We start from the raw sequence: 14,761 nt of genomic DNA, 5'->3' as shown, positions 1-14,761 counted from the left end.
CTGGGATTATAGGTGTAAGCCACCGAGCCCGGCCACTACTTAATATTTAATAATCAAGGTTTATATTGCTATTCAAATTTGTGTCATCTTTAGGTAAACATCTCCTGGCCTCTCTTTTTTCCCTGTAAAAGCAAGCTGGGGTGGCTGGGCACAGTGGCTGACACCTGTAATTCCAGTACTTTGGGAGGCTGAGGTGGGCAGATCACATGAGGTTATGAGTTCAAGACCAGCCTGGCTGACATGGTGAAACCCTGTATCTAGTAAAAATACAAAAATTAGCTGGGCATGGTGGTGCACGCCCATAATCCCAGCTATTCGGGAGGCTGAAGCACAAGAATTGCTTGAATCTGGGAGGCAGTGGTTGCAGTGAGCTGAGATTGTGCCATTGCACTCCAGCCTGGGCTACAGAGCAAGACTCCATCTCAAAAATAAAATAAGGCCAGGCATGGTGGCACAAGCCTGTAGTCACAGCACTTTGGGAGGCCAAGGTAGGTGGATCACGAGGTCAGGAGTTCAAGACCACCCTGGCCAACACAGTGAAACCCTGTACTGAAAAAAAAAAATACAAAAATTAGTCCGGTGTGGTGGTACGCACCTGTACTTGGGAGGCTGAAGCAGGAGAACCGCTTGAACCTAGGAGTCGAAGGTTGCAGTGAACTGAGATCACACCACTGCACCCCAGCCTAGGCGACACAGTAAGACTGTCTCTAAATAAATAAATAAATAAATAGCCAGGTGAGGAGGCTCACGCCTGTAATCCCAACACTTTGGGAGGCTAAGGCGGGAGGATCGTGAGGTCAAGAGATGGAGACCATCCTAGCCAACATGGTAAAACTCCATCTCTACGAAAAATACAAAAATTAGCCGGGCATGGTGGTGCACGCCTGTAGTCCCAGCTACTCGGGAGGCTGAGGCAGGAGAATCACTCGAACCTGAAAGGTGGAGGTTGCAGTGAGCAGAGATTGCGCCACTGCACTCCAGCCTGGGTGACAGAGTGAGACTCCATCTCAACAACGACAACAGCAACAATAAATAAATAAATAAAAATGTTGGGGCAAGGTGATCATGGCAACTTTACAGAGTTCACTCATTTGACTCTAACAAACTTATGACCCAAAGCAGTTATGAACATCTTCATTTTACAAGTGTGGAAAATACCACTCAGGTTAGAGCAATTGCCCAAAGTTCTGCAGATAAGAGAAGATACAGCACTGACTCCTCAAGCACTGCTACATACCCCCTTCCTGTATCTCTTTGGGTTGACAAAGAGATAAGAGACGAAATCATACACTCATTTAATTAAATGTTTATTCAATGAAAGGATGTATAAAAACTTACAAATTTGAGAACTCAACTATACATGAAATAGGATGATGGGATATTCAGTTTTTAACATATACATACAGCATAGCTATCAGCTATTCTCCCCTTCCCCTTCAGTCCTTATTTCTGGCTCCTGTTTTGTCCTGTAAGGCCCTTCTTTTATTGGCCTAAGGGAAGATTAATGAACAATTTTTACTGCTTTTGGGCCAATGGAGAAAATTTCAGGCATTAAAAAAGAAAAAAAAAAAACCTGGAGAATAAACATCAAAATCAAGTATTTTTCCCAAACAGCAATTAGATTTTTCTGTCCTGATTTCTCTTTGCCATTTATTTTTGATGCCTCAATCAATGTTGCCAGTACACTATCAGCATTGACTGTTTCAGTCATTAAAGTTACTACCTCTTCTGCTCACAAATTCCCCCGTAAGATGAATATTCCTATATCCTTTTCCCTGAAGCATATGCACTGATTTAAAAGTTAGTGTAAAACAAATTATCACTGGCAGCTGCTAGAAAATGGCAGGTTATTTTCTATTCAGAAAGACAATTATAGAATTGTACATTCAAATTTGATTTTTAAAACAAATTTGTCAGAAACGAAAATACAGCATTTTGTTGTTGCTCAACTTGGAAAGAAGCCAGCAATGAGATAAGGCAAGTGCATTCATTCACCTGTTTAGAGCAAGCACCACGCATTTTTCTCTTACAAACACACAAACTCACAGCTTGTCATGCTGTATGCAAAAATTAAGATTGCCATCACATTATTATTTTTCTCCTTTGTGTTTTGTTAAAGTGGATTTCTTAAGTAACGATTTTTCTTAAGTAGACATAATCTCAAAGGATGCATTCTGAAGTAAGACACCTGGAGGATGAATTCTAAGAACGTTTTCTTGGGTTTAAAGTTTCCCCGCACCTTCTAGATTTTGCATAGTACAGAGCCCAGCTGTATTTCTGAGAAGCACGCTGTATTTTCTGACATTGTTTTTCTGAGAAGACTTTTTACCCAGGGAAAGTCATAATTTTAGCTTACCAAATTGGATTCCAGTTGTTTTATTGTGTACCCTTCATTAGTTCCAAGTATGCTTTTAAATAATCTAAAACCTGTCAAAATCTGTTTGAGTTTATAAATATAATGACCATTATCTTTCCAATATCCCCTGCATGAAAGTCGATACATTCCAGGTTTATAATGCACAAAGCCTTGACAGAGGTGGGGCTAGGAGGCGGAAAAGGGGAAGAGGAGAAGGGAACAAGGACCTGTTTGCATCATGCCATGGAGAACTATAGTCCTGAATTCAGGGAAGGGAAGGAAGACAGTCTTTGTAAAAATGACAGTTTTTTAAAAAGATAAGTGACATTCAGTCTAGTAAGACGGTTTCCTGTTCCTTTTTGATGGAAGCTAACACTGGGTGGTCAGGCTCCGTTACTTCGGAGTCCCCACTGCCCAGGAGAATGGATCGCCCTTCATCTAGGGCAAAGACGTCCGAGTTCTGGTTTTGGCATGAATGTTTAACAACCTCATTGGGAGTGGAGAATGTTTTGTCACACAAGTTGCATTTGTAGGGTTTGTTGGTTTGCACCAGCATGTTGTCCATCTGACTCCCTTCCTCAAATGTGCAGAGTTCCAGAGTCTGTTTGTCTACCATGGTGTAGGTGTCGATGCTCTGGTTGAGGCACACGTGGCGGGCAGCCTGGTTGGCCCTGCAAAAGCTTTTGTCACAAGTGCTGCACTTGAAAGGCTTCCCGGTGTGTATGTACATGTGCTCCCTCCAGTGGCTTTTCTGGATAAATTTGCGTCCGCATATCGTGCACTCATACTTCCGCCTCTTCACCTCTCTCTCCTGGTCGGCCTGCTCCAGGTTGTCAATGTCAGCAATGTCTGAGGGGGGTGGGGTTTCCGACTGCTGCTGCCCATCGATGATGGGCGAATCGGAGATGTGCTGCAGCTCACTGTCACTTATCATCCCGGCTTCAGGCACTTCCATGGCATCTTTCCCGAGGTCAGCTGCATTGCTACAGAGAGTCAGGGAGACACGGCTTTCTCCCTGTTGGCTGGACGTGAAAGGTACTCCTGTGTGGATCTGGAGGTGTTCACGTAAGCTGCTCCGGAGGGTGAAGCGCCGTCCACACAGGTGGCAGGCATAGTACTTTGGAAAGCTCCCGTTCCTCTTCATGATGCTTGGCTTGACGTGGGCTATTGTGAGGGTCGCAGGCTGCTCATCGGAGGAAGATGCTTCCAGATTGGTCTCCTCCCCGGGAGGAGGGGGAGGAACAGGAGTGGAAACAAGTTCTGGAGACAGTGAGGTCTGCAGGGGGTCTGAGGCAGTCATATTTGTCCGATTCACCTGGGCCAGGTTTGAAGTCAGCTGGGAAAGCTGTGAGGCCTCTGGGACGGGCTCCTGGCTTATCCTGGAGGTCTGTGGCCTTGGATCTCGCCCAAGTTTTTCAGGTGCTGAAGCAATCTTGGTGGCTTGTCTCAGCTGATGATCTGCAATCTGAATGCCATACAATGAAGAAGCCAGTGGGAAAACTTGGTCAGGGTGAGAAAAGGCTCCCTGGCTGGCGAGGCTGGCTTCCTGGATGAGCGGGTAAGCGTGCAGAAACTTGATCCCCTGTTCCAATCGAACTGGGTCGATGAGCTGAGGCGCCATCTTCCCAGTGTACATCAAGTGTAAGAGATAGCTGAAGATGTCGGGCTGTATATCAGTTGGTTTCAAACGGACACACTCACTGAAAGAAACAAGCAAAAAAATCTGAGTAAATGCCAGTCTAGGTAATAATATAAAGCCTGACAAAAAAATTGAACAATTAAAAACATAGAAAACAAGAACATTTCCTATCCTTCACTGTTAGTAAGTTTCATGAAATGGGTTGAAATAATCAAGAGATGAAGTTCATGTTAAATAAATGTGACATTGTAATCCACAGATTCTTAGAGCAGTTTTTCTCCTAGTAAGCTAAATTAATCTTTTATTTTTTATTTTTATTTATTCATTTATTTTGAAACAGAGTCTAGGTCTTGTCACCCAGGCTGGAGGCCTCCACCTGCCAGGTTCCAAGCAATTCTCCTGCCTCAGCCTCCTGAGTAGCTGGGATTACAGGCGCCCACCACCATGCCTGGTTAATTTTGTATTTTTAGCAGAGATGGGGATTCACCATGTTGGCCAGGGTGGTCTCAAATTCGTGACCTCAAGCAATCCATCCACCTTGGATTCCCAAAGTGTTGGGATTACAAGCATGAGCCACTGTGCCTGGCCAAATTAAATTAAGTATTATGTATTCTGTTTTTATTCAGAACTTCAGGAGTTCCTTATCAAATGCCACCATCAACATCAGCACTGCTTCTGGGATTTACAGGGATTCTTTCTCACTGGATTGTCATTCATTCTCATTTTACAGGAAAGGATTAAGGTTTAGAGGGGTTAATAAGCTGCTCAATATCACGTAGTTGATAAGTGGTAGAACTGGTATTTGAACTTATGTTTGTCTAATTCCAAATCCACTACAGCAAGATCCTTTAGAGAATCAAAAAAATCCTGTGTGGTAGATAAGGTGGATTTATTAAGTCCCATTTGACGGATATGCAAACTGAGGTCCCAAAAAGTTGAGTGATTTATCTAAGGCACCTAATGCAGTTGATGATGCTGTTGATTTTACAGCTTTAGACTCGACTGCTTCTATCATTTCAGAAACATCATCCTGATGAAGCAGCAATGATGAAGAGGTTCCCAAGAACTCTTCCCAGGACATCAGTACTAACAAATTCTAATGCATCATTAGAAATCAATGAGGTCTATATCCACATCACAAGACACATATTATCTTCCACTGAGTGGATATTTTATAGACAATACACTTCAAATTCAAAGACAGCTTCCTTGAATGCTTTTAGAATTTATAATTTTCTTTTATGATACTACTTTTTGTATTGTAACTTTATTTGGCTCTTTTAGCAATCATGTTCATTTTACTAACAAATATTTTCTTTTCTTTCTTTTTTTTGAGATGGAGCCTCTGTCACTGAGTGACAGAGACTGAAGTGCAGTAGCACACTCCCAGATCACCACAGCCTCTACCTCCCAGGTTCAAGCAATTCTCCCACTTCAACCTCCCGAGAAGCTGGGATTACAGGTGTGTGCTATCACATCTGGCTAATTTTTCTAGTTTTAGTAGAGACAGAATTTCGCCACGTTGGCCAGGCTGGCCTCAAACTCCTGACCTAAGGTGATCCACCTGTCTTGGGCTCCCAAAGTGCTGGGATTACAGGCGTGAGCAACTGCATTTGGCCAATATTTTCAACATACTGAAATATTAACAGCATATCACGCTCTTCTAAATTTAACATTTTTATTCCATTAAAAAAAGAAAAATTGACCAGGCGCGGTGGCTCATGCCTGTAATCCCAGCACTTTGGGAGGCCAAGGTGGGAAGATCACCTGAGGTCAGGAGTTCAAGACCAGCTTGGCTAACATGGCAAAACCCCCCTTCTATTAAAAATACAAACAATTAGCCTGGCATGGTGGCGTGCCTGTAATCCCAGCTACTCAGGAAGCTGAGGCAGGAGAATCGCTTGAACCCAGGAGTTAGAGGTTTTGGTGAGCAGAGATCACGCCATTGCATTCTAGCTTGGGCAACAAGGGCAAAACTCTGTCTCAAAAAAAAAAAAAAAAAAAAGATACACAGATCATTCATGTTTTTATTTGGAGTCCTTTTATATCCCTTTAAATAGGAATGCAAATACAGGTAGTCTTCGGATGGCTTCCAACAATACCATGTGTATACTGTAACACATTTAGATGCCGTGGGGAAGTTCAATATTCAAAACAGAGCTTCAGGGATTTTGTGTGCCGAAAAATTTACTAATGCAAATAATAAACTCCCAAGTGAAGAAATGACCAGGGGAAACTTTTCCAGGATCAGGCGGGCAGAGGAATTGGGAAACCAAAGGCCTTAGAGACGCAAGTTACACCCTTTCTTCTGCCGAGATGAAACATTCCTCCAGGGAGAAGGAGGGGATAGAGCAGGGAGCCTGCAGCCAACTTTCTTCCCCCTCAAAAAGGGAAGGGTAGGGGCCAGGCACGGTGTCTCATGCCTTTATTCCCAGTACATTGGGAGGCCAAGGCGGGAGGATCGTCTGAGCCTAGGAGCTGAAGACCAGCCCTGGGGAACATGGCGAGACCATCTCTACAAATAAATGGGGCGAAAAAAAAAGACCAGCCTGAGCAACATGGTGAAACCCTGTCTTTAGAGAAAAATACAAAAATTAGCTGGGTGTATTGGCACATGCCTGTAGTTCCAGCTACTTGGGGGCACTGAGGCAGGAGGATGGCTTGAGCCGAGGAGGTCGAGGCTGAGGCTGCAGTGAGCTGTGACCATGACCGTGCCACTGCACTCCAGGTGGGGTGACAGAGGGAGCCCCTCTCTCAGAGGAAAAAAAAAAAAAAAAAAAAAAGGAAAGGTAGAAATCCAAAGAAGGCTTTGATTTTTAGCATCCATGAAATGTACTAACAAGCAGAGTCCCTTTTCAGAACAATTTTGTTGTGAGTTTTTTGTTTTTTATTTTGAGATGGAGTCTTGCTCTGTTGCCCAGGCCGGAGTACAGTGGCACAATTTTGGCTCACTGCAACCTCTGCCTCCCAGGTTCAAGTGATTCTGCCTCAGCTTCCCAAGTAGCTGGGATTACAGGTGCCTGCCACCAGGCCCAGATAATTTTTGTATTTTTAGTAGAGACGAGTTTCATTGTGTCGGCCAGGCTGGTCTTGAACTCCTGACCTCAAGTGATCTGCCTGCCTCAGCCTCCTGAAGTGCTAGAATTACAGGCATGAGCCACCGCGCCTGGCTGACTTTGGTGTAAATTTTGTAATTTTTTTTCTCATTGTTGGATAGGCTGTCCTGTCTATCACTTGTGAATGGTGATTCAACAGTAAGCCTCTCAAATCTGAAAGAATTTTGTACTGTTTCTGGTGGCAAAAAAAGGACATAGCTGGGGAGACCATGGCCTACACTTCAGGTGGGTCTGGAGGGAGGACTCCAAAGGGCCAAGGAAAAGAAAGCAGCAAGTCCCTGCGGTTTACAGCCAGGCATCCTAGGGTCTAGGGAGGTCTCCAAACACCAATTTATTTTGATTTAAAAAAAAAAAAATTCTTTAAGAGATGGGGTCTTGCTTGGAAGGCCCAGGCTGGAGTGCAGTGGCGTGATCATAGCTGACTGTGGCCTCAACCTCTCAAGCTCATGCGATCCTCCTGCCTCAGCCTCCTGAGTAGCTGGGACTATAGGCATATGCCACCACACCCAGCTAGTTTTTAAACTTTTGTAGAGATAGGGTCTCACCATCTTGTCCAGGTGGGTTTTGAACTCCTGGGCTCAAGAGATCCTCCTGCCTCAGCCTCCCAAAGTGTTGAGATGGCAGCATGAGCATGTAGCCTTAAATTTTTTCTTTTTTTTTTTTTTAAAGCAGGAGCACATGTGCACACATACACTTAAAAAACAGGTGGAGGCCAGGCATGGGGGCTCACGCCTGTAATCCCAGCTACTGGGACGGCACTTCAGCCTGGGCAACAAAAGCGAGCCTCTGTCTCAAAAAAAATAAAAAAGGTGGAATTTTTCCAAGTTTCTTACTGTATATTTCAGCTCTCTCCATCCCTGACTGCTTTTATTCCCAGGCAGCTGACCTCTGTCAATCACTCAGCTCACTATGGGCCAGATTTTGGTCTTCTCCCAGTCTTTTGGAAAGGACTTACATCTAAGTGGTTTGCAGATATGTTTGACGTAACACTTTTTTTTTTTTGAAACAGAGTTTTGCTCTTGTTGCCCAGGCTGGAGTGAAGTGGTACAATCTCAGCTCACTACAATCTCTGTCTTCCTGGTTCAAGGGATTCTCTTGCATCAGTCTCCCCAGTAGCTGGGATTACAGGCACATACCACAATGTCCTGCTAATTTTTGTATTTTTAGTAGAGATGGGGTTTCACCATGTTGGCCAGGCTGGTCGACATAACACTTTTATGTAGGAAAAAGATGAACATAATGTTATGGTACAAACTTCCATAGTAATTTCCATTTCCAATTATTCCTTCAATCGAATTTTAAAAGAAATGATAGGCTTAAACAAGTTTAAAAATAAGCATTTTTGAATAAAATTAGCACTGTCAGAAGGTTGTACTTAGAAAGGCCTCTCCCTCAGTGGTTTTATTTTTGACAGCTGAAAGTCTGCAGCTGTCTGTGATTTAAAGGTACCAGTCAGAGTAGCCGACAGAAGACAGGGCCATCTAGTGGTAACTACAGCCAGAAATCACCCTCAGAGCCAGACTCGAAAAAATGGACTGTATTCTCAGTCCATGCCTGAGTAGCTGGGCAGCAGTCTGTCATGCCCCACAGAGGAGGTGCTGGTTGAAAAGTGTGCCCCGGCCTTCACCCCATTTGCCTTGCCTCAGTGAGCTTGAATTCTGCACCAGGAGGCGGGCAAAGCTGGCCACTAGGCATGTGTGACCTCTGGTGCAGTCATACACACTGTTGAGTCACACGGTTGTATTACACATATATCACACTGCCTTGTCAGAAAGGCATTCATTTAGTGCCCTATACTTCAAGGTGGGTTTCTTGCATTGAATTAAAACTCATTACATAGTATTCTTGTACTTCCGCAAATTAAAATTGCCTCATTTTCAGTACCATTTAATTCCCTGTGTGGAGACTGCCCAGTACAAAACCCCCACTAGGCCTGAAGTCTCTGACACACTGGAGTTAGAGGGGGCATCCTTGGTGTTGCCAGATGAGCCACCCCTCCTGGGTTATTCTGCAGTTGCCCCATCTGATCCCCCAGACATTGATCAAGTGGCTATTCTATTGTGTGTTGCTGTTTGCAAAGATTTGTAAAACCCAGTCCCTGCCCTCAAGAAACTTACAAGTGAAGAAGGGGGTAAGTACACAAATAACAACAACACAGGGGAAATGTGCACAATTGCATTCTTGTACAAATGCGCACTCTTAGCAGGGGCACAAATAAAGTGTTTTAAGCCATGAGCGAGGACGTAGTCACTGTCAGTTGTTTGGTTTCACTTGACTGGGAGGGGTCACAGAAGAGGTGCTGCATGAGCTGGGACTCAGGGAATGGGCAGGGGACCACCAAAATGTGGTCCAGGTGAGCTGAAGCCATGAAAGTAGGTCTGGTTAAGGTGAAGAGGAGGGGTGGGGTGTCCCAGAGGGCCCAGTCACAGATGAGGCTAGGAGGAGGTTGGGCTCCAAGCCTGTGGGGCCTTGGATGACAGAATAAGGAGCCTGTGTGTTATTCTGATAGGCACTGGGCATCCCCAAAGTTTCTGATTCAAGGAATAATGCAATATAGTAGGTTTCTCATCAAATACTACAGTCAAAGCAGTGTTTGGAAATACAAATCTGATAGTAATGTGGACAATGAGGTAATGGAAGTAAGAAAGGAAAAGAAGTGACAAATGTGAAAGGTAATTTGAAGAAAACATGATCTGGGGACCGATAAGATGTGACTCAAAACAAAATTAAGCTTGGGATACTTGAAGATAAGAAAATAAGCAGGTGGAATTTTGGAGAAGGCCTAATTCAGTTTTAGACATCCTCAAAGAGACAAAAGGAGACATTCAACTCTAAATGTCCGGCATGTAGCCCCAGGCCTTGGGAAGAGAATTCTGGAGATAGAAAAGTCAAGGCCAGAGCTATAAACTGAAGTTTCCTGCAGAGGCAAGATCTAGGAAAAAGACACGCACCCAAAGAAGAGTGCAAAAGACAAAATTCACCAAAGGCCCAGCTTTAGAGGGCAGAAAACCAAGGGATATTCAGCTATAAAAATGCAGATGACAATCACTTAAGAAGGAAGGAGCAGATAGATGCTGGAGGACAGGATGCTACAACAGTGAGAGAAGGGCAGTGGTTTTCATGAGGGGTGACCTTTGAGAAAAGACTGCGGTAGAGTGAAGGAGGGGAGGAAACCACAGCACACACTGCTAGGAAGAGTGTGGGATGAAGAGAGTGCAGGCGAGGACCTCGATTACCCTTTTAAGGGCTTTCACAGTAAAGTGAAGGAGACGCAGCACGGTAAGTCAGGCAGCCAGCAGTGTCCAGGATGTGCTGATTCCGCATGGGCTGGGGGAGGGGATGAAAACAGATTACATAAAAAGTACAGAATGAAGATCGAGGGGTAGGATCTGGCAGCATGAGGGGGGAGATCATTTTCCAGAGACACTGAGAAGCCCTTCTCTCAAGATAGGAGAGATGAGAAGGAAAAAAAAAAAACTGAGGAAAGATGAGAGATGTTTTAAGACAGAAAAGAGGGAAACTGGGGAAATTCATGCCCTGGAGCTTTCTTGTTACAGGAGGAGACAAGAATAAATGCTGAAAGTCAGGGGGTACTCAGGGGACTGGGGCTAGAGGAATGAGAGATAGGGCTTAGGTATTGAGTCCAGAAAAGATTACTACCAGAAGGGTTCACTGAGGTTGGGTGGCTGGCTTTATAATGGACCTGATCTTAGAGATCCTGACCATGCAGGTGACACTCAGTGAGGGCATCTGGAGGTGGAGGGGCTGTGTAGAGCTGGCAGGTCCAGTGATTCTCAAGTGCTACTGAAAGCACGCATAGCAAGAAGGGTAGGGGGCGAGTGAGGCCACAAGGGAGCAGGTCACCTGGGAGCTAGGAGAGGTAGAGAGACCCATGGTCTTGATGAGGGCCAGGGACGCGGAGGTTAAGAAGTCCACAGTCATTAGGTTATTAGCAACCACTTTAGTTACCTGGTCTGATGGACAAACAACATCTTAAAGTAATTGGAGAATGAAGCAAGAACTGATTTGTGTGCCTTGAAGTATACATCGCCGATTGCAACCGTGCAGTCACACAGGAAACCAAACTCTCGCTGAGCGTTTAACTGTTGCAGCAGAATAAGTCCATGGTTGGCCAAATCCATTTTTTAAAAAATCTGCAAAGCAAACAATTTTATTTTTAAGAAGGTGATTCACAAATAAGAATGTGTCCTTTATAGTCACCAACAGTCACGATCATAGCGAACATGTCAGCATAGCTAATGTGTCAGGCACTGCTAAAAACGTTACATAAATTAACTCATTTAGTCTTCCTAACAGTGACCTGAAGTAGTTATGTCATTATGCTCTTTTTTTTTTTTTTTTAAGCAAATGATGTTATTTAGAGTAAATCAGGGAATTACATGATTTGCCCAAGCTCACACAGATGGTAATGGAGAAACCAGGAAATGAACTCAGGTGATCTGCCTTAATTTAAGCATCAGGTCCTGGAGACAGACAGCAAAAATTTTAGACCATCGAGTTTTTTTTTTTTTTTTCCTGAGATGCAGTCTTGCTCTGTCGCCCCGGCTGGAGTGCAATGGCGCAGTCTTGGCTCACTGCAACCTCTGCCTTCCGGGTTCAAGTGATTCTCTTGCCTCAGCCTCCCAAGTAGCTGACATTACAGGTGTGTGCTACCACGCCTGGCTAATTTTTGAATTTTTAGTAGAGTCAGGATTTCACCATGTTGGCCAGGCTGGTCTCGAACTCCTGACCTCATGATCCGCCCACCTCGGCCTCCCAAAGTGCTGGGATTCCGGCCATCTAGTCTTTTAGTTTAAAATTCCAGATGCAAATGGAGTCTTTTAGTTTAAGATTCCAAACGGAAATTCTAATGAGGCATCAGAGCTCATAATTCTTTCGCAGAGATAGATAAATGAAGGTGTTGGGGTGGGGTCCCAGCAGGGTGGGGTGAGAATCAGTAAGTCTAGGGGCAAGAATCCAGCTCCTGCTGTGTGCTCCTCTGGTGATGTAACAGCCTCATCACCGCTGGCCCTTAACACTCACCGAGGAAGTAGGGTTGGGGCTCTGCCTCCTTTTTTGTGGAGGAGGAAATGGGTTTTGAGAAGTATAAGTAATTTGCCCCAGGCCTTCTAGCCAAAAGGTGGGAGGATCAAAATTTAAATGTGATTGTTCTGTTTCCAAATTCTATGATTTTCATTATTCACATCCGACCCTGGCAAACCCCACTGGCCTGAGTCTATTTATAACAGAGAGGCAGCCTGACATTCTATGGTCCATCAAATCACTAGACTACTTTTCCACAAAGAGCATTTATAAAAGCCCATTACACACAGACCAACATTATAGTTAACGTTATACTTCATGGTAAGGAAGGGTGAATACCTTCTCTGCAAGATTGGGAACAAGGCAAAGATGTCTCCTCTTGCTGTTCAACACAGCACTGGAAGTACTAGATTGTGCAAAAAAGCAAGACAGGAAATAAAAAGCATACGGAAAAAAAGGAAAAACAAAATTGTCCCTATTTGCAGATGACATGCTTGTAACACAGAAAGTCCCAAGGCATCTATCGTAGAACTAATAAATGAGTTTGGCAAATCATAAACATACCAGAAAAAAAAAATCAACTGTAATTCTATATACTAGCAATAAACATGTGGACTGAATTAAAAAGTTAATACCATTTGAAATCATTCAAAAAATGAAATACAGGGGTATAAATCTAACAAAACATGTGCAGGACTTGCATTGAAAGCTGTAAAACACTGATGGAAGAAATAAAAGATCTAAATAAACAGACAGATATACTATGATTATGGATAGGAAGACTCAACATGGTAAAGATATCAATTTTCCCAAACTGACATACAGGTTTGATGCAATTCCCATAAAAATCCCAGCAAGATTTCTTTGCAGATATAGACAAAATTATTTTAACATGTACATGTAAAGGCAAAGGAACTAGAATAGCTAAAATTATATATATAATAAAATTATATATAAATAATATATTTATATATGTATTATATATTATATATATATTTTATATAAAATATATTTATACATATATATATTATATATATATATATATAATATATATATACACACACATATTTTTTAGACAGAGTTCTCACTCTTGTTGCCCAGGCTGGAGTGCAGTGGTGCAATCTCAGCTCACTGCACCCTTTGCCTCCTGGGTTCAAGTGATTCTCCTGCCTCAGCCTCCTGAGCAGCTGGGATTACAGGCATGTGCCACCAAGCTCCACTAATTTTTTTGTATTTTTAGTAGAGACAGGGTTTCACCATCTTGGCCATGCTGGCCTCGAACTCCTGACCTCAGGTGATTCACCCACCCCGGCCTCCCAAAGTGCTGAGATTACAGGTGTGAGCCACCACGCCCAGCCTAAAATAATTTTTAAAAAAGAACCATAAAGTGGGAGAAACCAGTTTACCCAATTTCAATATGTAGTATATTCTACAGTATTCCAGACTGTGTGGTATTGGCAGAGGGACAGACAAGCGAATCAATGGAACAAACAAAATTGTGAACCCAGAAGCAGACCCACATAAATATGCACAACTGATGGCTGACAAAGTACAAAAACAATTCAGTGGAGGAAGAATAAGCTTTTCAACAAATGGTGCTGGATCAATTGGACTTCCGGAGGCAAAAAAGAAAAAAAGATAAAGAACCTTGACACTTAAGTCCCATACATTATATAAAAATCAACTCAAAATGGATAACGGGCTTAAATGTAAAACCCAAAACTATAAAACTTTAGGAAACAACATGTAAGAAAACCTAAAATCTAGGGCTTAAGAGCTTTTACACTTGACATCAAAAGCAGAATCCACAAAATGAGAACTAAACTGAACTTCATCAAAAGTAAAAACTTTTGCTCTCTGAAAGACCTTATTAAGAGGATGAAAACACAAGCTCAAAGACTAGGAGTAAATATTTGAAAACTTTTGCAAACTAGTCCTTTGACAAACGATTAGTATATGGAATATACAAAGAACTTTCAAAACTTAACAGTAAAAAAGCAATCAAATTAAAAAATGTGTAATAGACTTGAGACATTTCACAAAGAGGATATACTGACAGCAAACAAACACATGAACAGATGTTTGAAACCACTAGCCACTAGGGAAAAGCAAATTAAAACCACAGCATCACTGTGCACCTATCAGGATGGCTAGAATAAAAACCAGTGATAACATATGGTGGCAAGAGTGTGGAGAAACTGGAACATTCATATACCGCTAGTAGGAATGTAAAATGGTACAGCTACTCTGGAAAAGAGTTAGCAGTTTCTTAAAAAACTACCACCTGACCCAGTAATTTCACTCCTGCTTATCCCAGATAAATGAAAACTTATGTTCACACAAAAACCTGTGCAGGAATGTCCATAGCAGCTTAATTCCTAACAGTCAAAAACTAGAAACAACTCAGATGTCCTTCAATGACTGCATAAACACACTATGGTATGCCCACACAGTGGAAAACTACTCAGCTATAAAGAAGAAATGAGGCTGGGCGCGGTGGCTCACGCCTGTAATCCCAGCACTTTGGGAGGCCGAGGCGGGTGGATCACGAGGTCAAGAGATCGAGACCATCCTGGTCAACACGGTGAAACCCCGTCTCTACTAAAA

The 14,761-nt window shown here is 43.1% G+C and overlaps 1 protein-coding gene across 2 annotated transcripts in view; it reads right to left on the bottom strand.

Annotated features, from left to right (window-relative positions):
* Positions 1-1,289: 1,289 nt before the first annotated feature.
* The window catches only part of ZBTB2 (zinc finger and BTB domain containing 2), a 29,992-nt gene continuing 16,520 nt past the window's right edge, over positions 1,290-14,761 (bottom strand). For both annotated transcript variants that reach the window (XM_017539146.2, XM_017539154.2), the window contains exons 2-3: positions 11,081-11,265; positions 1,290-4,056 (exon numbers count right to left, since the gene is read on the bottom strand). In XM_017539146.2, coding sequence (XP_017394635.1) covers positions 2,685-4,056; positions 11,081-11,253 — 1,545 coding nt within the window. In that variant the 5' untranslated portion in view covers positions 11,254-11,265 and the 3' untranslated portion in view covers positions 1,290-2,684. The remainder of the gene's footprint in view (positions 4,057-11,080; positions 11,266-14,761) is intronic.

This window comes from Cebus imitator, unplaced genomic scaffold (genome assembly GCF_001604975.1).
Source record: "Cebus imitator isolate Cc_AM_T3 unplaced genomic scaffold, Cebus_imitator-1.0 Scaffold6, whole genome shotgun sequence".
Lineage (NCBI taxonomy): Eukaryota > Metazoa > Chordata > Mammalia > Primates > Cebidae > Cebus > Cebus imitator.
This window is presented reverse-complemented; position numbering and strand designations above follow the sequence as displayed.